Below are 27,662 nucleotides of genomic sequence, written 5' to 3'. Positions count from 1 at the left end.
AATCCGGAGTTACTGGCTTTAATTGATATGAATTTTTCCCTCATTGTTTCTCGATTGACCAAACTTACAACTATGGTTCTAATACCACTTGTTGGTTGGTATGAGACTCAAGCGATTAGAAACTTATCATTAGGCAAAAAAAAAAACTTGGATTACAAAGAAAAACAATCCATTGCGACCATGACTCTGATACCACTTAAATTGTATATTATTATATGTTTTTCTTAGACTGTCGTGAGACAAGTTAGTTTTACCCTACTGATAACAGTGTCATGATAGTAATTCAACCTAGTACGAGATGAACCATTGATTCACACAATTGGTCATCGCACTAAGTTGAAAATCCAATAGCGTGAAACTTCCATGTGCTTGATTGTGACTGAACGCCTCTAAGTCTGTGATGCCCTTAGATGTTCTGGGTCAGATGTGTACCACACTGATGTATTCAACGAATCTATAGCCTTGGCCGACGAGTTCGGGTAATCTTTGAAAATTTCATCGTGATAGGAGTAAATCATTACAATTGTTGGCTTGACCAATTTATATGATACGTCATGTAGACAATCAATACTTTATTATAGTCTGTCATTATAAGCATGTGACTGATTTGTAGTGGTGCATTAGGTTGACAGACAACTTTTATTTTAATTAATCATAACTCATCAATCTTGTTGCATTGATCCTCGGGCTCATCATTGCTTGGAATCGACATGTAACCCCCTACATTAAATTGGGATAAGGTTTTAGCTGTTGTTGTTGTCAGATTTTTTTTTTTTTCGGTGAATATGTTTTAAATTTTTATTCAAAAGTATAATTTTTTTAATGAGATATGTTTATTTTTATCATAATTATTTATTATAACCATGCATAACTTTGCACCCCAAAAAAAAATCGTGTATATATTAATTGGTTTTTAACAGTTTGGTTTAAACCGTTTAACTAAAAGATCTCAATAATAAAACCAAAATTGAATGTTTCAAAGTTTTTGATGTAAATAACTTGATTCAATTTTGATAAATGATTTTAGTTTGATTTCGACACCCTTCCAGCCTTTTGATTCTAACCTAACTTAAAAACAAATATATCTCACATCAATATATCAAGGGCACATATTACCCCAATCTAGACCCACTAAACAACACTCTCAAGCCCTTTGACTTTTTTGGGTTTTTTTTTTTTTTATATTAACAAAATTTGACAGCTCCTGATCATACAATCGTCAATCTACTACCTTTCACCGAGAATATCCGATTATTAATTGATCGATACTTGAGCCCACCACATTTTATGATCAATCAGACCAATCTCAGTATTCAACCGGTCGATTCAGATCGGACCTATTGGTGGTCATAGATTTCTTTTATCATGTCTCCCTCGTGACAGATCTTTTGATTATGACCAAACAAATGGACCACACCTCTAATTAGGGGTGTCAACCGGTCGGGCCGATTCGGTTTCGGTCGGGCTTAATCGGGCTTGAAGACTTTCAAAGGCTACACCATGTCCGCCCATTTAACTAATCGGGCTTAGTTATTGAGGGCATGGTACACTTTATATTCGGTCGGTCGGTCTCGGGCTATAATCGGGCTACCTTAATCGGGTTTTAGTCGGGCCTTAACCGGGCTACGGACATGTTTAATGTTAAACGGGCTTTAACCGGTTTTTAAACGGGCCCTCTTTAAAATGTGCTATTATAATCGGACCCACTCATGCAAGCCCAAAAAAATGACAATAAATCAATAAATGATACCAAATATAACCATTATTTAAAATGTGAACATGTCTTTACTTTTTACTTTTTATTCTTTAATTTGGGGGGTAAAATAGGTATTTTACAATCATTAAAGGGTCGGGCCAAGTCGGTGCACAATAGGCCGGTCTCGGTCGGGCATTATTCGATCGGTCTCGGTCAGGCGCCCGACGGTCCAAGTACCAAAACCGAGACCGACCATTTATAAATGGGCCGGGCTCAAGCCCGACACGTTTAATAAACGGTCCGGGCCAAGCCGGTCTATAAATGGTCGGTCCCAGTCGATTTAGTCGGGTCGGGCCACTAATTGACACCCCTACCTCTAATCCATGAAGGCCCGTATCAACCCTAATCCAGAGTCCCAGACCCACTAAATAACGCTCTAAAGCCCACGAATTTTTCACCCTCACTCTAACAGTAGAAATGGCCCTCACATTTAATAACGCTTTTAAGCCACGAGTTTTTGGCCTTTCTCCCTCTCACAATAGAAATGGCAAAAAGTTGGTAAGCCCAATTTATTAATTTGTAACGTTTCCGTTGAAAATTATTCCTTTGGAAGGTCCTCAACGGAAGCCAATGGATTTAAACCATCCAATAGGAAGCGAGTATTAACGCTTCACGATCAGTTTTGAAGGCCAAGAACGCATCTTCAGCCTAGCACGCATTTGATGGATGGGAGGATCTGTACATGACTCACACATGGGTATCTTAACGGCTGAAGATGATCTGGATCTCATATACATTGGGGTGTCAACCAAATAAGGCCTAATTTGTCCTCATCCATTTATGGGCCCGCACAGTTTTCTCCTATTTTGGTAATCAGACCTTATAGATCAAGACATAGGCATATTTCTATGTAATTGGTCAAGTATTGATTCATAATCAGGCGGGGTGATCTGATCCCACATGTACATTGGGGTGTCAATCAATCTACCCAAATTTATTTTTGCACCATTTTTACTTGTTTAAGGAATCGAATCTCGTAGACCAAGACATAGACATAGACATAGACATATTTCCATGTCAGGCTCAAGCTAATTGAACTAATCACTCTATAACCAATTTATTAATTTGTAACGTTTCCATTGAAAATTATTCCTTTAAAGGTCCTTAACGGAAACTAAAAGATTTAAACCAACCAATAGGAAGCTAGTATTGACGCTTCACGATCCGTTCCCAAGGCCAAGAACGCATTTTTTGAGAAAACACACTTCAACTCACTTCTAACCGTTTGATATCAGAAACGGTGTGAAAACAAATCCTGGCCGTCCAGAGTGGCAATGAAACCACACGAGGAGCTTTATAAATAGGGCTGAACTGCTCTTATTTTTCTATAGTTTTTAGTTTCTATTGTATAGGGGTGTCAATTTGTGGCCCGAATCGGGTAAACCGACCGGGATCGAACGTTTAAAGACCGGCCCGGCCCGGACCGTTTATTAAACGTGTCGGGCTTGAGCCCGGCCCGTTTATAAATGGTCGGTCTCGGTTTTGCTACTTGAACCGTCGGGCGCCCGACCGAGATCGGCCTATTGTGCACCGACTTGGCCCGACCCTTTAATGATTGTAGAATACCTATTTTACCCCCCAAATTAAAGAATAAAAACTAAAAAGTAAAGACATGTTCACAATTTTAATAATGGTTATATTTGGTATCATTTATTGATTTATTGTAATTTTTTTGGGCTTGCACGAGTGGGCCGGAATATAATAGCACATTTTAAAGAGGGCCCGTTCAAAAACCGGTTAAAGCCCGTTTAACATTAAACATGTCCGTAGCCCGATTAAGGCCCGACTAAAGCCCGATTAAGGTGGCCCGATTATAGCCCGAGACCGATCGACCGAATATAAAGTGTACCATGCCCTCAATAACTAAGCCCGATTAGTTAAATGGGCGGACACGGTGTAGCCTTTGAAAGTCTTCAAGCCCGATTAAGCCCGACCGAAACCGAACCGGCACCGACCGGGTTGAACCCCTATATTGTATACAGGTGCTCTATCAGATGCGCGTCAGCGTAGAAGCAAGCTGTGAACGCTCACATCCAAATTGCTTTCTGGAGTTTATTCTTACTATTAATGGCCGCATCGGTACTGAGCTCCTCATCTGCAATTCTGATAAGGCTGATTCAAATTCTGATACCTAAAACATAACGGTGGTCCGTATTTCAAATGATATTTTCCTATAGTGAGGTGGTGCATGAGCATCGATGACTGAGAACAAGTTGAACACATGCCCCGAGGCATGGATCATCCGCTGCTCATGCACCACCACAACTACACAGATGTATTTTTATCATTTTTTATCCTATACTATGATCAGTTCTAAAATTTTGTATTGTGTCAATGATTGGATTAATTGGTACAGGCAGATCTGCAAGTTCAAGGTTTAAGGTATCTGTTCTAGGGATTATGATATTGATTTTAAGGTTTCAATTTTTATGAAAAATATGATTAAAATTAATCAATATTAGTCTTGACACATACTTTTTTTTTTTTTTTAAGATACCGATCTAATACCCAAGAATTAGATCAGACTTCTCTCCAACGACTTGGGCGTCCAACCTATATGGATCAAGTTTTTCGTAATCCACATTATATACGATTGGCGTTGGAGAGGATGAATTTGGATCGTTGCTCATCACCTGATTGTCATTTCTACTTTCAAATAAACCCTTCTACCCTTATATGAATTTGGATCGTTGCTCATCACCTGACTATCATTTTTTACTTTCAAATATACCCTTCTGCCCTTATAGTGACAGTAAGTGGGACAAGTATTCCCATGTACTACCAGGTGATCATGCATGTAGCGGATCCAAACTCATAGAGGATCTTTATCCCTAAAGCTATGGATCTGAACTATTCTTAGTTTGATCCACAGACAAGATTTTTCCTTAGATGAAATCCATATGTGTGGATCAATCTTATATGAGAATAGTTCGGAAGGACTTGATCCACTTCAGTTTTTATTGATAAAACCCTAATTTTTATGTATTATTACTATATATATATATATATGAAGCATCATGGATAATTGAAACCCCGGATCCTCCTGACAAGCTGCATGTCCCGAGGCATAATGGTTATACGGTTAGCATGGGCAGCACACAGTTCTGTACCTGCAGACAGTCCAACAACAAAAGCCTCAGCAGCCTCTTGCAAAGCCAATACAGCATGACTCTGAAACTGAAGATATGCCTGTTCCAACCAATACCACCAATACCATTACCATTCAGGCATCAGAATTCAAGAAACAATTCTTTAGTGAAGAAGAAGAAACAAAAATGAAGAAATTTAATGTCTATCTCAACTCTTTCACTCACACTATAGTCCTGAGCTATCTCTTGAACAAGCTTTTGGAATGGTTATTTTGGGATCAAGAGATCTGTGTTATTCTTATATTTTGGGATTTCACTAGATGATGATACAGGAGAAGAAGCTGTGAGAAACAACGGCAACCAAGAACAACACAGATCTCTTGATCCCAAAACAAAGAATTGAAGAAATTTCAGATGACGTTCATTGGCATATACCGGTTAGCTACAGCTTCAGGGCGGTACCTATGGGGCTCCTTATCCCCTCCAGCATTGGGGACTCTCTCAGGGATTTCCTAGAAATTCCAGAAACAAGAAAGAATCTTCATTTTTGCAACCTTGCAATGTTCAAAATATAAATTTTTTAGAAGGTAATTCATGCATGAAATGTACAATCAAACAAGGATGTTTTGATGATGCTCTTTAGAAAATTCAATAAAACAGCAGGTTTTTTTTTTTTGAATAATAGTGTGAAGAATGTTCCTTGGTCATCCGGCCTTTGCACCTGGGTTGGGTTGGGTTGGGTTGGGTTGGGTGGGATGGGGTGGGAGCATGAAGGGACACATATGGGCATAATTAGGGAATGAGATTTTTGGATTTCATAGGAATGGGGACATTATTTTGCCACCCTTTGTGTCTAGGTGTAGGGACTACACAACGAGGGAGTTCTTTCTCCTAAAAAAATGAGGGAAAATTACAAGATTACTCAAAATTAGGTTTTCATTTACAAAATTACCCACTTGAAGTTTGTGATAACTAAATTGCCCAACTCAAGTTTGGGTATTGCAAAAATAACCAAAATAGTCTCTTCCTCTCTCATTTACATTTTTGACATATGTACCCCTGGTTTCCATCTACCTTTGCTTCTATTATCACCATGTCCACCCTGCAAGGGCACTGGTGCCACTACCACCATTGTTGATACAACCACGCTGCGGCTACCACTGCCACTATTATCATCACCACCACCAGCCTTCCCCACCCCACACCATCCTGCCCTATTACTCTCCCATCCTTCGAACTCTACCTCTGCTCGCAGCCGCCCCTCTCCTACCTATCCCACTGAATTACATACATAGCTGCCTCGTTTGAGCTTCTCCTGCAAATGACTTTTCCTATGAAGCAAAGCGACTCCGAAGATCCTTGAGCTTGGGTACCACAGAAGCAACATTTTGGTGAAAACTTTGTTCTAGGAGATCGACATGAGTGGGAAAGGAAAAGAAAAGGACCAAATAAGTGAACTTGTGGTCAGCGATATCGACCAAAGCTTGGAAGCTCTTGGCGACCTTCCCCACCTTACAATCATGCCCTTGTAACTCAGCCATTGATTACTTTAACAGATTTTGTATGTCAAAAATCCAATGCCATGTTAATCTTGTTTAGAAATTAGCCAAGTACTATTGTGGGTTCAAAGTTGATAGAGGAACATGAAAAGAAAAAAAAATCAAGGGAGAGAATGGAAACCTGTTTTTCTAATTCAACCCAAAGAGAGAGAGAGAGAGAGAGAGAGAGAGAGAGAGAGAGAGAGAGAGAGAGAGGGAGACGAGAGAGAGAGAGAGAGAGAGAGAGAGAGAGAGAGAGAGAGAGAGAGAGAGAGAGAATTTTCTGATAAAAAAATAGAGAAATTAACAAGGAGCGGAGCCCCTGTTTTCCTAACTGAAACAAAATAGGCTACATCTCTTGTTTTCAGAGAGATAAGTGAGTGTTTTTCCATCTCAAACCGGAATTCCTCTTTTGATTGCTTCTCGGGTTGCTTGGACCTAGTTTGTGCAGTCAATAGAGAGGTCATCTCCTCCATCATGGAATGAAAAACCTTGATAGATGATGATGATATCTCAAAACGTTTCAAAGCTTTTGGAATCGTGTGCCTCAATAGAGTATATAGGTGATTACTCTCCTAGCATAACGAGGTTGCACCTTTTATTCTTCACAATCTCTGTGCTATTTGATTGCTGAAATTCTTGCCAGAGCTGGGAGAAGAAGATGTCGTTACAGGCATAGATGTCATGGTTCACGGTGTACCAATGGGCGGCACACTTGGAGTCTACATAGCGGAGATAGCAGGAGTGGAAGTGTGAGGACTCGGACTCGGGCGCACCGTTGGCACCGGCTTGGTAGTAGCCAATGATGGAAAAGGAAGAAAAAGAAAGTAAGGGGTAAAAATGTCAAAAAAAATATATGTGGTGAGGGAGGGTACTGTTTTGGGTAGTTTTGTAAACACAAACCTAATTTTGTTTATTTTGTTACCTGAAATTTAATTTGGATAATTTTATAAAACAAAACCCAAAAGTGGGTAATCATGTAATTTTCCCAAAAAATGATACAACAACCACAAAAGGAGGAGGGAAAGAGTTAAAAACAAAAAAAAGGATCAGCCATCAAGCAGTAGATACAATGCAAAACAGATCATGCAATCACCTAAAGATGACATATGGCAAATCATTTTATCCAGATTCTAATATGAATAAGATGCCATTGTATAGGATTTTCATCAGGCTATATTAGCTTATCCATTATCGTAGGGCAGAGGGTTCCCTAAAGGCAACCTCCCTCTACTTTAGTGTTGGGGCTAATGGGAGCACACAGAAGCATTAATAAGGGTATAATTTTCACCTTTCACGAGGGATAGGCGAACATTTTGCCCCCTCTATGTCTAGGCATAGAGACAAGCTACTTTTCAAGCTTATATTTTCCATAGGGTCATACACTTCACAAATTTCAACAAACTCCTTGACACAATCTTCATATTTTAAAATAACAAAGAACAAATAAAAGAACGTTGAATAAAGAAACACACCTTGGCCTTGGATAGCTCTTTAGGAATCATTAATGCGGAATTGAACCTGCGAGCGGTCCATTTTCTTCGAGCCATCTACATTTGCAAGATCACTCTTCTAAATCATATTCTCAACAATCCAATTATATCTCTTAATTAGAGATATAATTTTTTGAAACAAAATAAAATTTTCAAGGAAATTAATCTAATCCACAAGAAGTCGAAGAAAATGATAAAATTCAACAAGTAACACACAATGATGGGATGCAAAAGGCCTAAGTAATATTTGTTCCTTTGCACTAGACATGACTTGGGTTTTCGTGAATACCATGTGTTTGATAAAATATGAAACTTAAATTTGCTTCTTTCTATGTCCTAACGAATTTTCCGAAGAAAGTATTTGAAGTTGAATAGAAGTATTATAGTAGGTTACATACTATATATTGCAGCTTGGTGCGAAATCTTCTTAACCATTTTAATTCACGCCTTATTTTTTGAAGCCTTTTGAGCTTTGTTAATGTCATTTTTGGCCTTCATTTCTCTATCCTTTTGCTTCAGTTGTCATTTGTTTGGGTGATTCTAGTTTCATTTAGATCTCTTTGCATGATAAAAAGTATCACAAGACTAATAGCTTCTTCTTCTTGTTTTTTTTTTTCCTCAGGCTCTCTCTAGTATAACATCTATTTGTATTTATGACCTATTTATAAGAAAACATTCAAAAGCATATATTATGGATCATAACTAATAATCATTTGATAACAATTAGACAATAGATTATATAATGATAAAATTAGTTTGGTATATTTATTTTCTCATTATGGATAATACAAAAAAAAAAAGGCTGCTTGGTCACATGGCTGCTACGCTGAGACATAGGGGTGTATGAAATTACCACCCCACCCCTAACCCTAGTTTTAACTTTAATGTGCTTTATAGTAAGAAAAAGAATGGGACACAACCTTACTCCACTGAAAATCAAAACATTGAAATAATCTCCAAGTGGAGTATGAAAATATTTCTATCGAAAATAATAAAATAACGATAATCCAATGAAATGCTTTCGAGATATAGGAAAAAAATAATAAATTTGTTTTAAAAAACAAAGTAATAAATCAAATGATAAACGGTTTTCAGAAAATATAACAAAATTAAAATCCCAACCCTAAATCTAGCTTTGATAGGTTTTGAACCTGGAAAAAAAAAAGTTGAAAGTGATATACTAGTTTTTCAATATAACAAAGACTAAACCCTAATCTTAATCCTAGATCCGACATTGATGGGATTTCAAGCAAGAAAAGAATGTAACATAATCTCACTCCACTAAAAATCAAAACATCGAAGGATACGTAAAACATTTCATTTTAAATGTTGAATAAAATAATGATAATCTAATGAAATGCTTTTGGGTTAAAAGAAACAAATTGATGGTACATCGCTTACAAAAAAAAAAAAAAAACACAAAATCAAATGATAGATCTATCAAAAGCACAAGTGGTCGGGAATGATCGAATAAAGAAAAGATCACTAATGAAAGGGCAAGTTTTATTCAGGGCTTGACAAACCAACCCTTTTGATCTCGATCTGAGCCATTTACGTTCTCTTCATCAGAAACAGAGCTGGATAATGAGTAAAATAATTTCCAAAAATATAACTAAAACTAATATCCTAAACCTAACCCTATATCCGATTTGATGGGTTTCTAGAGAAAAAAATGTGTCAGAATTTTACTTCATTGGAATCAAAAGATCGAAATCTTCAACTACGATATGAAGAAACCTCCATCGAACTAGTTAAATAAAAAAAGATAATTCAATGATATACTTTTGGGATATAGGAAACAAATCAGTAATAGATTCTCTAAAAAAATTGCTTTCGAAAAACTAAATCCTTAACCCTAGATCAGATTTTGATTGGATTTCGAGCAGGAAAAACAATGGATTGCATGTGCTATTTCGACAAAATTGAACCTAATTGTATCAGAATAATCAAATAAAATCAAAATACTGAAATCTTCAATCATAGTATGAAAAAATTTCTATCAAAATAATTGAAAAAGGTAACGAAGGTTACCTTGTCTTCTTCAAGCCGCAAACCTTAAACTACAAAATAGAGGAACAGGATAAAAAAAAAAAAAAAAAAAGGAAGCAAGCATTCGTTTCAAATAAACTTGAGCCCACATTGACAATTAATGTGGGTCCACCATTTCTATATTTGGGAACCCTTTGTTCGGATAAAATCTTGACCATTCGTTACTTCAAATACTCCTTTCGGGATCATTGATCTTGTACATACACCTCAATAAATAATTCACCTCTATCTACGCCTAATGGTGTCAATTTAAAACCAAAACTGAAAATCGAAACTAATTTTTACTGTTTAAAACTCCAAATTAAACCGAAGTAAATTGGTTTGATTTTTTGTTTAGAAAATTGGAATCTTTTATAGGTTTTGTTCGATTTCAATTTCGATTTGATGACTAAAACCGTCAAACTGAACCAAATTACCTATTTTTAAACCGAATAAGGGGTCAAGTAAAATTATATTGTTTTTACCATTTTAATTAATGCAGATGATAAATTCTATTCATTCTTATTATTTGATAAATATTTGGTGAATCATGAACCTAACAAATATATGCAAGAGGTTGGCTCAAACACCTAAAAGGACCTAAATGTAATACAAAACCAAATTAAAAGAGAACAAGGAACCCAATATGAAACCGAATTTAAACCAAAATAAATTGAACCAAACCGAGATGATTTGATTTTGGTTTAAAAAAAATGTTTTTATTCTCAAATTGGTGTGGTTTCGGTTTCCACATCTTGTGTCTTGAACGGAATTGGTTGACACTCTTACCTATGCCCCTTTGTTTCTTAGTTGAAATATAATGTTGGATGGTTTAAGGTTTAGATACATAGTAGCTTACCGTTGCGTTAAACTCAATTGATGTCAAGTGAGGGTGTTACCTTGTTGCTTTAAGTAGGTTGGACAGTTAGTCCGGAGTTGCTGGCTTTAATTGACTCAAACTTGTGACCATCGCTCTAATACCACCCTTTGGTCGGTCTGAGACTCAAGCAATTAATAACTTATCGTTGGGCTAAAAAGAGACCCAGATTACAAAGAAGAAGAACAATCCATTGCGACCATGACTTTGATATATGCCACTTGAAATGTTTATTGTTATATGTTTTTTTAGACCGTCGCGAGACGTATTAGTTTTACCCTATTAATGATAGTGTCGCGATAGTAATTTAACATAGTACAAGAGGAACCATTGATTCACACAATTGGTTATAATTAGTTATAACCTTGTCAATATTTTTGAATGGGTCCCCGCACTCATCTTTGTTTGGAATCTCCATGTAATCATCTTTAGTAAGTTTTTTTTTTATCAGTCAAACATCATCCCTATTAAGTTGGGATAAGATTTTGGATGTTGTTGTTGTAAGGTTATGGTTGTTTACATATTTATTCATTTATTTTTAAATTTAAATTTAAATTTTGAGTGAGATTTTTAATTTCTTAATATAATTATTTATTTTAATCATGCATAACTTTGCGGGAAAAAAAAAATGCATAACTTAACTAACCATGTATATATTAATTCGTTTTAAACCTTATACCAAAATTTAAATTGTTTAACTAAAATATCTCAATATTGAAATTATAATCAAACTTTTCACAATTTTAGTATAAACAACTCGATTCAATTTTGATAACGATTTCAGTTTGATTTTAGCACCCTTACAATCGTGAGACTCCTAACAAGGCTTTTGATTCTAACCTAACATAGAAACAAATGGATCTCTTTCTACCCAAAAAAAAAAGACACATGGATCTCGCTTTATATATCAAGGGCCCGTATCACCCCTAAAAGAGACTCACTAAGCAACACTCCCAAGCCCACGACTTTTTGGCCTCCTTATTTTTTTGTTTTGGTAGCAATGTCCGATAGATCCTGATCAGATGAGCGTTTTATAATCAATCGGACCAATCTCAGAATTCAACCGGTCGATTCAGATCGGACCTATTGGTGGTCATAGACTTCTTTTGTCATGTACTTCTCGTGACAGATCTGTTGATTCTGACCAAACAAATGGACCTAAATCTAAGCCATCAAGGGCCCGTGTCAACCCTAATCCAGACCCACTAAATAACGCTCTAAAGCCCAGGATTTGTTCACCCTCTCTCTGACAGTTAGAAATGGCCCAAAAGTCGGAAAGTCCAATTTAGTGGTTTGTAACGCTTCTTCCGTTGAAAATTATTTGTTTTCCCCCTCTTAACTCTGACTCCTAAACTCCTTATCTCGTTGAAGGTCCTCAACGGAAACAAATGGATTTAAACCAACCAATAGGAAACGAGTATTAACGCTTCACGATCCGTTCGGAAGGCGAAGAACGCATCTCATCCGTTTACTGCAGTCGAGAAAACACACTTTAACTTACTTCTAGCCGTTCGATATTACACACGGATTAGGACACTGAAAACAAATCCTGGCCGTCCAGAGTGGCAATAACGCCGACAGAAAGTGCTTTATAAATAGAGCTTAACCGCTATTCCGCCAATATTTTGCGTGTTCTGGCTTCTGAGGTTGTTCGTTGTTTGCTCTTCTGCTTCAGAGTTTTAGATCGGTTGAGAGACAGCTGAGGTTAGTATCTAATGTTGAATTTCTTTCAATTAACTTTTGTTTTGTTCTATTCTTCTTTTGTTGATAAATTATCAGTTTACGTTTGGAATGGAAACTTGTTTTGCTTTGTTGTGTAGTTTGAATCTTTCCCCACATAGCGGCTTCTTCTTACAAACGTTGATGTTGGTCTTCTAATCTTTCTCAATTTTTTTTTTTTAATGGAAATCTTAGGTTGGTTCTTGGTTATTCTTTTTCTATTTCAATACTTCTTGTTTTGATTCATTGTTATATTTTGATTTCTAGTCGAGACTCCGTTTTTCTCCTCCTATTTTTCGATGTATGTCATGTAATCTGCAATCGTTTGTTTTTGTTTGCAATCTCGGGTTGATTCCTGGTAATTCCTTTTCTGGATGATTCTTCTTCTTGTTATCGCATTGTTTTGTTTTTAATTTCTTCACCTGCACAAGTTAGGGATTTTTTTTTTCCGATTCCCTTGAAAGGTAGGGTTTGTATTGCGTGCCCTTTCTATTTTGTAGTTCAAATTTTGCTGAATGTTTTAGCTTTTGGAGTCTTGTATTTCCATTCGTTTTTCTTGGATTGTTTTTTGTTTCTGTTTGTTAAGTTTGTTTGCTTCGTATTTTCAGATGGCTCGTACCAAACAAACCGCTCGTAAGTCGACGGGAGGAAAAGCTCCCAGGAAGCAGCTTGCCACCAAGGCTGCTCGTAAGTCGGCCCCCACCACCGGAGGGGTGAAGAAGCCCCACAGATACCGTCCAGGAACTGTTGCTCTTCGGTATTATCTTTTTTTTCCAAAATTCTCCCTTTTTATATTAAAAGTAACTGTTGATCAAGGGCACTTTTGTATTCGTGGTTTTTGATTATTTTAACAAATTTTCATGTACCGATCTATGCAGTGAAATCCGTAAATATCAGAAGAGTACCGAGCTTCTGATCAGGAAACTTCCCTTCCAGAGGCTTGTCCGTGAAATCGCACAGGATTTCAAGGTAAGTGTTAGTTCGTTTACGGATAATTTTTTTAGTTGTTAAAGTTTGAGTTGATTTTGGTTCGACAATCTCAAATTCTTATTCGTGTGTTGTTCTTCCTGGTTGCAGACTGATCTTCGATTCCAGAGCCATGCAGTCTTGGCATTGCAGGAGGCGGCAGAGGCATACTTGGTTGGTCTGTTCGAAGATACCAACCTCTGCGCCATTCATGCTAAGCGAGTGACGATTATGCCCAAGGACATCCAACTGGCCAGGAGGATCCGTGGTGAGAGGGCTTGAGTGGTTTCAAGCTTAGAGAAGAATTATGCTGATGATCGATTATGAAATAGGCTTTGTTAGTGTCATTCTGGGTTATTTTTTGGTGGTGTTACGATAGTAATTTCTGGACTACTATTAATGGATTCATATCAATTGAACATATACGGTGATAATTCTCCGTTGTTTGGATTGACGGTGGTGTGCAGAGGGTTTGTAGGATTAGATATTTGAATTCTCTAGGATTTGGATGGATTTGATTCTGCTGCTTGTGACTAGATGTTAATTCTCTGATTCCTCCATTCGTTGGTTTATATTATGGTACTATGGTCTTGGTTACTACGTTTCAATAAACCCTAGTTCAGCATCCAGTTGGGGCGGATAGGGTTATTCTCTTTATTTCTTTCTTTGGTGTTAATTTTTCTTTGGTTGCATTTGTTGAGTAGGTGCGTCGCTCGCGTCTAGAAAGGGGTGTCGGCACATTTCTTTATCTTGACTAGTTAGTTTCCGGGGTAGGCGGCGGTGTTGGCATTCGAACGCTAAGAGATGTTGAGAGGTTTTGGTGACTTACCAGTTTAGTGGACTAGTTATTTGCCTTGCGATATTTTGTTCACAAGAATGGGTCAAGAGACGCTCATGACCGTGACGCGTTCAAAACTAACTCGTTGTCTGTGGGCGGGGGTGGTTGGGGATCTGACTTTTTCTTGGTCGTGACTCTTGACTTTAGCTTGGAATCGAATTTGTATCACAACTTCCCATGTCATCCTAATCGTGGTGCTACCTAGTTTATAAAAGATAGGATGATTGCAATACTTTCTCGGGGGATATGATTGAGCATAGAAGATTAATTGGATCACCCATGTCTGGTTTGAATCTTACTTGCATCACAATTTACCTTCACAAACCCTAGTGGTGGTGGTGCTACCTAGAGACCGGAATTTCAAGCAATGAAATTGATTCACTCGAAAGTTGATCTTCATTGGTGTTTGTACATGTCTTCCAATGGATAAGTTTACAAGCGATATCAATTCCTTTCGACTTATCTTGGTTAGAGAAATTTACTCCATTTTAAGATCCATGAAGATAAGCAGGGTTCCTCATCTTTAGGAATTATGTAAATGTGTGATATAGTTTCTTTGTTGCCACCTCTCCCACAAATCGGATAGACATGATTTTCTCTCTAAATTACTCCTTCAATCCCAGTTTCGTAGATGAACCTTTTTGGTTTGCAAAAATGAAATTGAGTAACGTATAGACTTAAACGCGAGCCAATAAACTATCATCATCAGACCACAGCCTCCAAGACAATTTTGATGGCATGGCACTATGGAACACAGGATTCTATCCATCTTTCTCCTTACATCAAGACTATCAATCCCAACGTATCTACCATTTTTCTCAAATTTTTTTTTTTTTAAATTTTTTTTATGAGAAGAAATATAAATTTTAGGCAATATGGTTCGTCATTACATCATGATCAAAATAACGAGATATGATCCCTAAACTAGCATTATTAGCAAATTCCCATAAACTCATCATAGTTTGATTAGAATCTCTGCACTTATACGCTTCATAGATGGATAAAAATCCTCTGCAATTCCCATATGGTGCAATACTGTACAATACCCCCTGCAGTGGTTGACACGTGGATAAAACAGAATTAACGGTTCAGATTAATCCTCTATTGAAACAACCCCAAACCAATGGTTCACCAACTTAAATCAAATCGAACTAGGTATTCAAACCAAACCGAATCAATTTTTAAATTAAAACTTGAGAAATGAAAACCCTCTTCCCTCTCTCAACTCTCTCTGCTACGTCTCTCTTCCTCTCTCCCCCAACTCTCTCTTCCCCAAATCGCTCCTTATGAACAAGCGAAACTTGCTGCTCACGAAGGTGCGCTCAGTCACCCGAAGCTCCCTGCTCACTCGCTCAAGGTTCATAAGGGTTGGGTTTGATTTCTCTCGCGCCGAAGCTCTTGGATAGTGTTGTTACCTGGTTAGGGTTTGATTCAAATCATTGGCAGGTAAAATCCTAAATGTACCGTCCTTGTTAGTGTTAGGTTTTCAGTTTTCTATACAATACTTTGGGTATTTTGGGTGAATATATTGGTGATCCTGGTTTGATTTTTAATTTGTTCTCTTGGTATAAATCTGTTATATGATTATATTTTTTTCTTGGTGGTCATCCTAACAGCTTCGGTTATCCTCTTGTATAATGACTGTACTCTTTGCCCATAAAAGGAGTCTTTGGCTAAAAACGGTAGAGCGCCTGGGCTTAATACCCAAGGTATGATGGTTCAAATCCACCAAGACTCTTCAACTATAATTTGTATTGTATTTTTAGGTGGATGGAATGCACTGTTACCTAGTACCCTATCTTTTCAATTCCCTGTTCTTTTTTCTGTTTTTGTGTATTTGTGTTTTTAGTTTTTGGTGGTCTAAAAGGAATGAAGTTTCCAGATTTTTTCAGATTATGAATTCATTAGATGATGAGGTATGGGGTTAAATTGATTTCTTTTTTCTGGCTTGGTTTCTTTCAAATAGACAGCTTACAAAAATTTAAAGTTATAAAGTATCAATTACTGTATAACTGAATCAGCCACATTGGTTCAATGCTCAATTTTTTTGGTTCAAAGTATCGATTACTGTATAACTTGTTACTCATGAACAGAAGAACATCATGTATCTGCATAGAATGTTTGATGATAATATTAAAAAATGGGTCAAGGTTCCATTCCTCCATTACCTCTCATTATTCTCAGGTTTGAATACCTCTTTGATTTCTCTCTCTGCATGCATATGTATGCATTAGAGTGACATGCATCATTTATTATCTCCAAATATCGTTTTGTAAGTTTTAAGTATCACATTTTTTATAAGAAACTGAGGGGAAGTGAAATTTTCTTGGAAACCCTTTCTAATATTGTTGTCTCTAGCTCTGTACAAATGTATTAAAATTTTAATATCCTTACGGAAAAGAGACAGAGAGAGAATAATATTCAATTAAAATGGAAGAAATGGTGAATTAAAATCCACCAAGGACAGAGAGAGAATAGTATTCAATTGATAGTTCTTCAATACAGTCCAGAGCTTTTCTAAATTCCGCCCTATTCTGTAAATGTAAGGTCAAATATCAATCATGTCCTCAAATTTAATGGTGCTTGAGAGAGAGAGAGAGAGAGAGAGGAGAGTCATCATTAAACCCATGGTGTCATCCCATATCACCTCTAGAGAGGGTTCAGAACCATTAAGTTTGAATTTAAGGTGTTGAGGGGTTTTTTTATTTGGGGGTTCCAAAACTCTTATAAATGAATGGTTCTGAAGGGATGTTTCAGTGGAAGGAGAAGGACAGAGGGAGGAAACTAAGAGTTGGTCTCCTGGATTAAGGATTTTCCAACCAATCAAAGGCCAAATCTGTATGTTTAGCTCAACTGCTTACGAACTTAGAAACAGAACGGAGGAAAACCTAGACCTGTTGGGCTCTTCTCTATTTTCTTTCCAAATTCAAATCTTTATTTCTTGTCTGGGTTGGCAACTGGGTCTAGCTACTGGTAATGGTAATCCATTTCTAATCATCAATTTAGTGTCATCATATCAAAACCTTGTATTCCCTCACCCCTCTTCACTCTCTTCCATGTTCAAATCTTGAGTTCAAAAGAGCAAGCCAGAGTTGTAGTAAAAACAACTTATGAGAAGTGTGTGTGTGTGTCAAATGGAAGCAAGCTAGATGGTTTGTTTCAATTGTTTTATTAAATGCAGAAAATGAAGAAAGCATACATCAAGAAATTGGTAATACAACACATGCAAGTTGACATTCCATAAACACTTCTATACAACCTATTAACACTGAAGACTCAGGACTAGCCAGACTCAACAATGCAACATGCAACGTCACATTCCTACTATGGAACTTCCAATATATATAGCACTAAAAAGAGTAATGTTGTAAGGGGACAGTGTTTCTGAACAGGATCTTCAGTATTGATTCTGAAAACAGAACTTGACAATGATTGACTGAGTTTAACTCTGAAGTTTAAGAACAAGAAACAAAGCCAGCAGAATAATATAAATTAAGAATATAATTAGAAAGTGTCCACAGGAAAGGACAGATTTCCCTTCAACAATTTTTAAAATTAGGCTGGAAAGTAAATATATGCACTTCTAGTGGATCACATGTTTTCATTCCACACTGTTGCACTAATATATATTGAATATATATGTTTTCATTCCATAACAAGTTCATTTGCACAAAAGCCAAAAATCAATGAAACCTTATTCACCTTAGATGCAACCTTCAGTTCAGGGCAGAGTAAACCAAGACTGGCCTAAACAGAATGCATGAAATGTCAAACCAACAGAAAGTACATGACAACAGTAATAGTTAACAAAACTCAGATTTCTGTGCTAACCTCAATTTTAAAGAAGTTCTATGAAACAAGGAAAATGCATAGAAGTCATTGCATTTAAAAGTCAGTACCTTGTTAGCAGAAAACAGAGCATAAAATGAGGGCAAAAGAAGATATGCATCTCAGGGCAGAAGAAAGCATTCATTCATATTCAAAGTAATCATACATTCGTTCACTTTTCAAAGTCTTGGTGGATTCGAAACCACCATAACCTAGGCATTAACCCAAGTGCTCTACCATTTTGAGTTAAAGACTCCTTACCTACAATGTAAGTTGGGATTCAACTATCATCATTAATAAAAATTATTAAGTCTAATTTGGCTAACAACTTTGGTTATTAATAAAAAAATTCTAACTTAGCAATGCTATTCTAAAATGTAAGAAGCTTGTCATGTACAAACTGGGTTCTGTGAAACTGCAATTTACAAATTGCAAGACTTGAAAGCACGACCAGGAAATAAAGAAAAGGGCATATGATTCAACATAGTCATTATACAAGAGAATAACCGAAGCTGTTAGAATGACTACCAAGAGAAAAATATAATCATATAACAGATTTATACCAAAAGAACAAATTAAAAATCAAACCAGGATCACCAATATATTCACCCAAAATACCCAAAGTATTGTATAGAAAAATGAAAACCTAACACTAACAAGGACTGTACGTTTAGGATTTTACCTGCCAACGATTTGAATCAAACCCTAACCAGGTAACAACGCTATCCAAGAGCTTCAATGCGAGAGAAATCAAACCCAGCCCTTACGAACCTTGAGCGAGTGAGCAGGGAGCTTCGAGTTCGTGAGCGCACCTTCGTGAGTAGCAAATTTCGCTTGTTCGTAAGGAGTGATTTGGGGAAGAGAGAGTTAGGGCAGAGAGGAAGAGAAACGTAATAGAGAGAGAGAGAGAGAGAGAGAGAGAAGAGGGTTTTCATTTCTCAGGTTTTAATTCAAAAACTGATTTGGTTCGGTTTGGTTTGAATACCTAGTCCGATTCGATTCAAGTTGGTGAACCATTGGTTTGGGGTTGGGGTTGTTTCAATGGAGGATTAATTTGAATCGTTCATTCCGTTTTGTCCACGTGTCAATCTCTGCAGGGGTATTGCACCAGATGGAAATTACAGAGGATTTTTATCTTTCACAAATAGCACAATCCTTAGAAGCTACCAATCTTAGACCTTGTAGAATGCTAAAAGCTTTTTTATTTATTTTTGTTAACGATGGTTATTAAGAACCATTTAACTTTCAATTAAAGTAGTAGAGAGTACTAAACATCCCGTTTTAGTGGTCTAAGGTGTGCTTGGCAGGAATCATTTACTGTTCATATCAAGTTCATTGTTCACTAACTGCGTTACCTTTTGGGTTTAAAAGCTTATTGACTCCATCCAAATTATGGCAGTTGAAATCCGCATTCTGAGAACCTGAAATCTTCCTTGAAAAAGTAATAATAATAGCGTAGGCCCAAACTGATTTTGTTTCCAAAAGTTTGTGCTCGTTCTCACCCTGATGCGGAAAACTATCCCACGTGATGCTCCATTGATAAATATATGATACCAGTAGTCCAAAAAATCAATATTGACAACCAATCAGCCTTAAAAATCAGCAACTTACAAAGTGAAAGAAACTTAAAAGACAACATATATCTACATCAAATCTACATCAAATCTCTTTTAAAATCGAGGATTCCACACGGACCATATCTACAGAGTTGAGACCACGGATCCAAATTCCAAACTCATTCTCGCTTTCATCGTACCACTGGTCAGGTTCTCAGAACTCGGAAAGTCAGAACCAACCAAATCGAATCCATCAGGAAAATGTGCCTTCTGGATACTTTCACAGTTCAATAACAGTTATCCTCCTCCAGTGGTGGTTGGTACTTGGTAGTCTCATAGGCAGACGTAGCATACAAAAACTTTGATCGAAGCCTTTTGGTTTGGCCCTTATGCTCCTCTCGTTATGCCAACGACCTTCTTACAGTAATTACACTTCCCTCTTCCCCAAATTTCATTTTCTAATTCGCTGGAACCTTTACTCCATCTCTCCTTTTGCCCGTTATTCCTCCCGCCAATTTCTTCAAACAACTGTAAAGTCGGTATCAACCCAACGGATATACGCTTCAAATGTTCAGATTGGAGCTCTTGCTCGTGCTGGCAAGCTTAAAGATGCCCGCCAAGTTTTCGATAAAATGCCTCAAAAAGATGTCGTTTCCTGGAACGCCATTGTCACTGGTTACTGGCAGAATGGTCTTTTTGATGAATCAAAGAGATTGTTTGAGTTAATACCTTTGAAGAATGTGATTTCATGGAATTCAATGATTGCGGGCTGCGTGCAGAATGATAGAATCGATGAAGCTTACCAGTATTTCACCAAGATGCCCGAGAGAAATACTGCTTCGTGGAATGCGATGGTTTCTGGGTTTGTTAGGTATGGGCGTATTGAGGAAGCTAAAAGGCTGTTTGACGAAATGCCTCAGAGAAATGTGATATCTTATACTGCGATGATTGATGGGTATACTCAGATTGGGGAAATTGAAAGGGCCAGGGCCTTGTTTGATAGTATGCGTAGGAAGAATGATGTTTCATGGGTTGTGATGATAAGTGGGTATGTGGAAAATGACATGTTTGCGGAAGCAAGAGAACTGTTTGATCTAATGCCGGAAAAGAATGTTGTTGCAATAACAGCTATGATCACTGGGTACTGTAAGGAACGCAAGATGGGATCTGCAAGAATGCTTTTCGAAGAAATTCAGAATAGGGATCTTGTCTCTTGGAATGCCATGATAGCGGGTATGCAAGGGATACCAACTTGTATCCAAATTTCCTAGGTATGTTAGAAATCCTGAGAGTATTTATATGTGAACAGCTTACTAAAATGTTCCTTGCTGTTTATGCACAGGTTATGCCCAAAATGGGGATGGTGTGGCAGCATTAAAGTTACATTCACAAATGCTGAAAATCTGTATAAAACCAGATCACTCAACCTTTGTTTCACTTCTTACTGCATGTTCAAGTCTTGCATCCCTAAAAGAAGGAAGAGAGATTCATCTAATTGTTGTCAGAAGTGGTTTTGAGTCAGATCTCTCCATATGTAATGCCTTGATAACTATGTACAGCAAATGTGGAAGCATCTCGGATTCGGTGATAGTTTTTGGCCTAATGAACTGTCCTGACCTTGTTTCTTGGAATGCCATTATAGCTGGGTATGCACAGCATGGTCACTATGAGAAAGCTCTGGGGTTGTTTAACGAAATGGAACTAAATGGCATTAAACCAGATGGTATAACCTTCCTTAGTGTCTTGTCAGCTTGTGACCATGCAGGGAAGGTGGAAGAGAGCATGGAGTGGTTTAATACAATGCTAAATGGTTATGGAATTGCACCAAGGGCTGAACACTATGCATGCCTTGTTGATATATTGAGTCGAGCAGGACATTTAGATGAGGCCTACAAGATTATCCAACAGATGCCATTTGAACCTGATACTGGGGCTTGGGGACCTCTTCTTGCTGCTTGTCGAGTTCATTTGAATGTTGAACTGGGAGAAATAGCAGCAAACAAACTTGTGAAATTGGAGCCTCAGGATTCAGGTGCTTATATTATGTTGTCAAATATCTATGCGGCAGCTGGGATGTGGGAAGATGTAACTAGAATGAGAGGCCTGATGAAAGAGCAAGGAGTTAAAAAGCAAACAGCGTATAGTTGGACGGAGATTGGAAATGAAGTGCACTTCTTTTCTGGAGGGGACATATCTCATCCGGAGATTCATAGAATTCATTTGGAGCTTAAACGGATTGGTTTGCAGATGAAAATGTTTTATGACTTTGAAGACATTGAAACTTAATGTCTTACATTTGATACTCATCTCAAAACTTTGGGCTTCTCTGTTTTGAATCTCTCCAGGACATATAAAGAACATGATGCATTGAAGGAATCCTTATTCCTGGAGGATGCTGAGAGGAATTGGATCATTTACAGAAAAGTTGGCCAATGATTTTGGAGGTGCTTTACTGCTAGAATACATCAGAAGATATTTCAGACAGCTTGCTTCAATGCGAGATGGATAGCCAACGTTGGGTTTTATGGAGCCATGAAGGGTGAAGAAACTTATACTTGAAGTTCTGACATAAAATACCGAGTCTCATGATTCATGAAGTTAGAAGAGGCCATTAAAATTCCAAGAGAGTGGGTTTGGCCAAATCATCCAATTATGTTCTCTGCAAGGAGGGAAAACACTGGCTAGAGAAACAGTTGATTGCCATTTATTCTTGAGTTCTGACCAACAAAGAATAAGAAGTCATCTATCGAAAGCAGCAGAAATTATCTTGAGCCAAATTTCAGTTTCCTTTAATTGTTATTGATGCAAGATTTTTGGGTAGACCAGTCTATTGGTCATCGAAAAGGGAAGGGTTAAAAGTTATTGTAGAAGAAGCCCTATTATTTTGAACTGGAAGGAACATAAGGAGTGAAAATGGAAAAGGAATCCACTGGAAAATGATTGTCAAAAGACTGGAATTATTGATGTTTATGACCAGAGAAATAATCAGCAAGAGATATTTCTGTGATTCAGGCAAAAAACTCCAGAATTCCATTCTTTTTTCACAATCACAAAAGAAATTTGTATTGATACCAAAAATGAAGGAAAGCTTGGGGGACATATTTATCAATGTAGAAGAAATTCTCAGTTTACACCCTTTGTAATCATTGAAGTGGTAAGAGTTTTAAATCATGGAAATGTTTTCAGAATTTGTTTTTATAATTAATCGGTTATCTTTTATAGAACTTAAACATTGAGTGAGCACACTCCAAGGAACTCACTCCTAGGTCAATAACTTGTGAAATTAGAGCCTCAGGACCCAAGTGCTTATATTATGTTGTCGAGTATCCATCGAGCAGCTGGGATGTGGGAAGGAGTTAAAAAGCAAACAGCGTACAGCGAAGGATTTGAGATAGATTTCACAACAAATCCCCCAACAATATTTTTTCAGTTAATGATGGATATCCAGGCCTTTGGCCTAACTAGTTTCACCGGAAGGATTTGAGATAGATTTCACAACAAATCCCCCAACAATATTTTTTCAGTTAATGATGGATATCCAGGCCTTTGGCCTAACTAGTTTCACCGGCCAGTACTAACCCCACAATCACATGAACTGAGTCATACCGGGGTATAAACACCTCTATATGAGTGGCCTTAAGGAGATAAGAATTGTCGAACTCAGAACCACATGCTTCTTGAGGTGAAGGTCCCTTACCAACTCGACTATCCCCTTGACATTTTAAGGATGCATCTCTGCTGGCCTCGCTGGCTATCACCTCCCCACACCGACACCCCCCCCCCCCCCCCCCACCAAAAAAAAAAAACCCATTTTATGCTCACTTGTAACAAAGAAGACTGAAAAGCTCCAGTAGAATAAATATTTTTACTTTATGTGAAATTTACTCCCCATATTTGGGCTTGAATTAGTGCAACAAATAAATCAAGCCAAAATTTTTTTATTTAACTCAATTGTTTCAAATAGAACTCTCCCGGATGTTTTCCCATTTGTATGAACTTCCTGGACTGGAAACGATCTGGAAATAATGGCAGGAGTCTCACAACATGTGGCCACAAGAATCCAGCACCCTCTACAAAGGCCCGGGAAAGGTTCCATTCTCCCTTTGCTCATTCCATCTCTCTATCTGCATCCACATGTAATACAACACAATTAGCTTCAGAGGGCAAATATTAGCAGCAACGCAAAAGAGAGGAAGTATAAAAGATAAACTGGCTACAAAAAACAGATAAAAAGCCTATTTCATTTCAAGTCTCCATCTTCAAATTACATATGTACAAACATCCGCCCTGAACAATATATTACCAGGAAAAAGTGCAGTTCAACCACACTTTCCACCACTCAACAAAATATTGTTTCACACAATTAGCTTCAATTATCATATCAACAGGAAGTATGAGAAAATGAAATGAATTATAATGATAATAATAGAAACACTTTTTCTAAAGCAATTAATTCATCGGCAAAAGAAAGAAAGAAGAGCTACAGAAGGCTGAAAGCAGCTACGCAAACAGAGACAAAAGCCACCAAGCAAATGAAAACACCTCACAATAAGATGGAAACACTGTCAATGGCCACAGCAGCCCTAGGACTCAAATGAAGTTGCCACTCACCATCTCTCCTCAGAAACTTTAGAATAAACAGCAGACAAAGGAAATGAATACTGGAACAGATGTAGTTTTATCATCACACTACACATGTGCAAAAGACTACTACTGCCATTAGCTTTATCCAACTAGACATAGTTACCATGCAAAGCAGAGAATCAATTTACAGTGACAGCAACGAGGAATGGTTGGGACAAGTTTCATCAATACTGAATCCAACCCTATCAAATATTGCCCATCCTTAACCTGCCTTGACCCAGTAAGAATGGTAGGGACCCATTGATGTCATTAAGAACTGGTAAGACTGTCACATGCACCCAGATTTATCGCATACCAAGCCTGACCCTATCCCTATAGGGACAATACCAGACCCTAAACAATAGGAATGAATGGACAGGGCAAGAGTTCTCAGGTTTGACCTGCCCCCCAATTCCATCCCCTCCAATGGCTATAATTTCCATAAAGGTATAGAGTGTATATGGTTTTAGGCATATAGATATTAATGAAAAGTATAGAAAAATTGCATAGGATGCTGAAATCTGTAGAAAGAGAAGATATCCAAAAAAATGAAGCAAACAATATCCAAAGAATGAAGCAAACATACTTATAAAGAAAAAAGTAAGTACCCATTCACTAGGACAGAGCGAACGGTAAAATTTTGCGAACTTATCACACTCTGGAGCACCTTCCCCTTTTGCAGCTATGCACCTGAATAAACGTGTTTTTCTCATCATAAGAACTTCAATTACTCATGTGGGAGTAAGAAAAAGCAATGCACCATGAATATAAAATCAAGCTTTTCAATGGAGATATGTAATAAATATAAGCAACAACTTCAAACTCAACAAGTACAATGACAACTAAAAAGTTGGACTCACTCACTCACCTATGATATTCAATATAGCGTGTAAAGCAATGTCTCGTTTGGTTGGTGGTTGGGAAACGAATATCTGCTGGTGCTGTCTCCAGCTGGAATTTAAATATTCGGTGGCATTAAATCAACAGATATACACAACTTCCTAAAAATAAGACATAGGAAGCAGTTGTTTGTGCTTTAGCAAAATGATACCTTTATTTCTGGTGTCTCTTCAGAAGCTTCTTGCTCACTTGATTCTTCCTGCTCAGGAGCTGCATTGCTTTCTTCAGCTGGGGGAGCTTCCTCAGTTTTCTCAGCTACAGTTTCCTCAGCAACCGTATTAGCTGGCTTCTCATCTTCAGTTGTTTTTTCAGCTACAGCTTCCTCAGTAACAGTATTAGCTGGCTTCTCATCTTCAGTTGGTTGAACAGGGGATTCGACCTGGACTGGTTGCTCCTCTATTTCCTGCAATGAGTATTGCTGCAAGTGACAGCATTCTGATTAAACACACAACATTTCTAAATATGCAAAGGTTCCATTGGTTCTCCAGAATGTTGACCATTATAATATTCAAAAGCAATATTGATGTTTAAACCATTGAAGACTCAATCTAAAGTTCTCAATGCTCCTACGCAAATGGAAAGAAACCATGACAAGTTCAAACAAGGATTACAGAATTACGTTACAGACTCAAAAATATTTTTACTCTAGCAAAGCCTGGCCACTAAAAAAAAAAAAGAGAGAGAGAAAAGCATTCACTACTCACACTTAAAACTCAAATCGGATTCAAACTAAGACTGAAACAACCAATCAAAATCCTAGATCAAACACAGCTCCCAATCCTAATCTAACTTGGAATAACTCAAAATACTCTCTAATATATAGAAAGCAAAAGGATGGCCCATGAGTGGCATGAACCAGTTTCTGCCAAGGCTGAACAGAATTCCCAGCCCTGCATCACTGAGTTCACCAGGTACTAACACGGAAAACCCCATCCAAGCAGGAAAACTAAAACTTTGAGCCAAACAAGCCATGAGTCAGTTTGTAATTAAAACATTATATAAAAGACATGGACATGAATGGGAAACTTTCACAGTTTCACCTTTAATTTTATTTCAGAATCAAAGACACTGCAAGGAATTGGCACTTAGCAGTGTATCTAGGGACGATTTAAATTTTTTTGCAACCATCAAAATAAGTGTAAAGAAGGTCCATATACCTTCTCTGAAATATTATGCTGAGATTGCAGAGTAAGAAGTGCTCACACCTATCATGAGGAATTGACCCAAGGCTCAGTCTGCTCAGAGTGAGTTTAAGGTCAGAAATCCGGATTTGGAGGTGCTGTGCCTCCAGAACCCTGGCCCTCCTCTCTTCACCGAAGTTGCGTCAATTGTTTGCAAGAGCATCAATAAATACACTTATAGATACTCAAGGCCAGAAGCAGGAAAAGAGGGGAAGCAGCAAAGGGGTGGGGGACAGCATAGCGCTCATTGAGAAGCCTAAGACAGAGAATGCAGCAGCAGCACAAGGAGTTAGCATGGCTAACAGCCATACCTTCACTAAGAGAACTAAAGACTAAGCAGGAGACAAATGTCTATAAATACCTACATTCTGAGCTCAAGACAATAAACATGCTTTAGATGACCCTGGGACAGGGTAGCCATAAGACCAGAAAAATAAGGATAACAAAACGCACTGCTAATGGTATAAAGTGGCCAAGATTAAATCGGTGGGAAACACTAACCACCAAACCAAAAGAGAACACAAGCTCTATACTGGAGGGAACAAAGGGAAGAAGGTTAAGAGGACATCAAGGAAGATACCTGATGCAGTTAAGATTGTCCAATATGGCCAATCAAGCCTCGGGAGACTTTATTTTGGCACATGGTTGGGTTCTACAGACCTTGGTGATGATTGAATCTTATTGATTGATATTGTGCGATAGGTATGAGTATATATACAAGAGGACTCACCTACTTGCCAAATACATTCTAGGGTGTGCATGGACAGTTACTATATAGATCCTTGTAATCCTTGTGTACATGGAAAGACGAGTCATGCAATCCCAGACACATGGAACATGTGCAAAATGTGATTCATATGGTTGATACACCCCATCAAGGTGAGGATTCAAGGGAGCGAATCTTCATCTTGTCATGAAGAAATTTGAACCATGGTGTCAGTAATTGGTCATAATGTATGCAAGTTGATCTTTTGTAGAGATGAACTGAACTTGGAGCTCCCGGTTGGCAACCTTGCGTCCAAAATGGAAATCAATTTCAACATATTTTTTGGGTGCATAGAAGATGGGTTGGTTGAGAGATATGTAGCCCTGATGTCAGCGCACCATAAAATGGGAGCAATAGGTTGTGGGACACCAAGCTCACTAAATAAAAATTGCAACCAAGTGATTTCTGTGGCGGCATCGGCCGAAGCTTTGTATTCTGATTCTGTGGATGAACGCGTTACTGTTCTTTGTTTCCTAGATGACCAGGAGATGAGATTATTAAAAA

The 27,662-nt window shown here is 37.7% G+C and overlaps 4 protein-coding genes across 8 annotated transcripts in view; 2 read left to right on the top strand and 2 right to left on the bottom strand.

The window, feature by feature from the left end:
• Positions 1-4,716: 4,716 nt before the first annotated feature.
• Positions 4,717-19,048, bottom strand: LOC122073550 (histone H3.2-like). Of its 4 annotated transcripts, none has more exons than XM_042638139.1 (4): positions 18,815-19,048; positions 7,859-7,933; positions 5,281-5,357; positions 4,717-4,945 (listed from the first exon to the last, which is right to left on the bottom strand). In XM_042638139.1, the coding sequence occupies exons 2-4, from the start codon at positions 7,931-7,933 to the stop codon at positions 4,831-4,833; spliced, it is 267 nt and encodes an 88-aa protein (XP_042494073.1). In that variant the 5' UTR covers positions 18,815-19,048; the 3' UTR covers positions 4,717-4,830. The 4 variants fall into 4 exon arrangements, 2 of the variants coding, with proteins under 2 accessions (XP_042494073.1, XP_042494072.1); XM_042638138.1 differs by lacking the exon at positions 18,815-19,048 and adding an exon at positions 9,908-9,967; XR_006138823.1 differs by lacking the exons at positions 4,717-4,945; positions 5,281-5,357; positions 7,859-7,933 and adding an exon at positions 15,180-15,353 and having other exon boundaries at positions 18,007-19,048.
• On the top strand, positions 12,329-14,123 carry LOC122073549 (histone H3.3). Its single transcript, XM_042638137.1, has 4 exons — positions 12,329-12,485; positions 13,109-13,257; positions 13,379-13,469; positions 13,578-14,123. Exons 2-4 carry the CDS (start codon positions 13,109-13,111, stop codon positions 13,746-13,748), a joined length of 411 nt encoding a protein of 136 aa, XP_042494071.1. The 5' UTR covers positions 12,329-12,485; the 3' UTR covers positions 13,749-14,123.
• A 704-nt stretch (positions 19,049-19,752) lies between the features above and the next one.
• LOC122073260 (pentatricopeptide repeat-containing protein At4g02750-like) lies at positions 19,753-22,905 on the top strand. Its single transcript, XM_042637813.1, has 2 exons — positions 19,753-20,921; positions 21,031-22,905. The coding sequence occupies exons 1-2, from the start codon at positions 20,078-20,080 to the stop codon at positions 21,972-21,974; spliced, it is 1,788 nt and encodes a 595-aa protein (XP_042493747.1). The 5' UTR covers positions 19,753-20,077; the 3' UTR covers positions 21,975-22,905.
• Positions 22,906-23,513: 608 nt separating this feature from the next.
• LOC122072845 (cytochrome c oxidase subunit 6b-1-like) overlaps positions 23,514-27,662 on the bottom strand; it is a 7,545-nt gene continuing 3,396 nt past the window's right edge. The window contains exons 2-5 of one of the 2 annotated variants that reach the window (XM_042637274.1): positions 25,363-25,629; positions 25,180-25,262; positions 24,898-25,001; positions 23,514-23,812 (exon numbers count right to left, since the gene is read on the bottom strand). In XM_042637274.1, the coding sequence (XP_042493208.1) occupies positions 23,796-23,812; positions 24,898-25,001; positions 25,180-25,262; positions 25,363-25,629 (471 nt within the window). In that variant the 3' untranslated portion in view covers positions 23,514-23,795. The remainder of the gene's footprint in view (positions 23,813-24,897; positions 25,002-25,179; positions 25,263-25,362; positions 25,630-27,662) is intronic. The other variant, XM_042637273.1, reaches the window with a different exon arrangement.

Source organism: Macadamia integrifolia, chromosome 3, assembly GCF_013358625.1.
Source record: "Macadamia integrifolia cultivar HAES 741 chromosome 3, SCU_Mint_v3, whole genome shotgun sequence".
In the NCBI taxonomy this organism is placed as follows: domain Eukaryota; kingdom Viridiplantae; phylum Streptophyta; class Magnoliopsida; order Proteales; family Proteaceae; genus Macadamia; species Macadamia integrifolia.
Note: the sequence above shows the minus strand (reverse complement) of the source record. Positions and strands in the feature narration are given on the sequence as shown.

What these genes read in the sequence shown, in the direction of transcription:
- LOC122073550 (XM_042638139.1), bottom strand. Translation starts at nt 7,933, where the DNA reads ATGGCTCGAAGAAAATGGACCGCTCGCAGGTTCAATTCCGCATTAATG. An exon ending in AAGAGCTATCCAAGGCCAAG is followed by an intron (nt 5,358 to 7,858) that starts GTGTGTTTCTTT and finishes TGGAATTTCTAG; the next exon opens with GAAATCCCTGAGAGAGTCCC. An exon ending in CCTGAAGCTGTAGCTAACCG is followed by an intron (nt 4,946 to 5,280) that starts GTATATGCCAAT and finishes TGGTTGGAACAG; the next exon opens with GCATATCTTCAGTTTCAGAG.
- LOC122073549 (XM_042638137.1), top strand. Translation starts at nt 13,109, where the DNA reads ATGGCTCGTACCAAACAAACCGCTCGTAAGTCGACGGGAGGAAAAGCT. An exon ending in CCAGGAACTGTTGCTCTTCG is followed by an intron (nt 13,258 to 13,378) that starts GTATTATCTTTT and finishes CGATCTATGCAG; the next exon opens with TGAAATCCGTAAATATCAGA. An exon ending in AAATCGCACAGGATTTCAAG is followed by an intron (nt 13,470 to 13,577) that starts GTAAGTGTTAGT and finishes TCCTGGTTGCAG; the next exon opens with ACTGATCTTCGATTCCAGAG.
- LOC122073260 (XM_042637813.1), top strand. Translation starts at nt 20,078, where the DNA reads ATGCTCCTCTCGTTATGCCAACGACCTTCTTACAGTAATTACACTTCC. An exon ending in TTGGAATGCCATGATAGCGG is followed by an intron (nt 20,922 to 21,030) that starts GTATGCAAGGGA and finishes GTTTATGCACAG; the next exon opens with GTTATGCCCAAAATGGGGAT.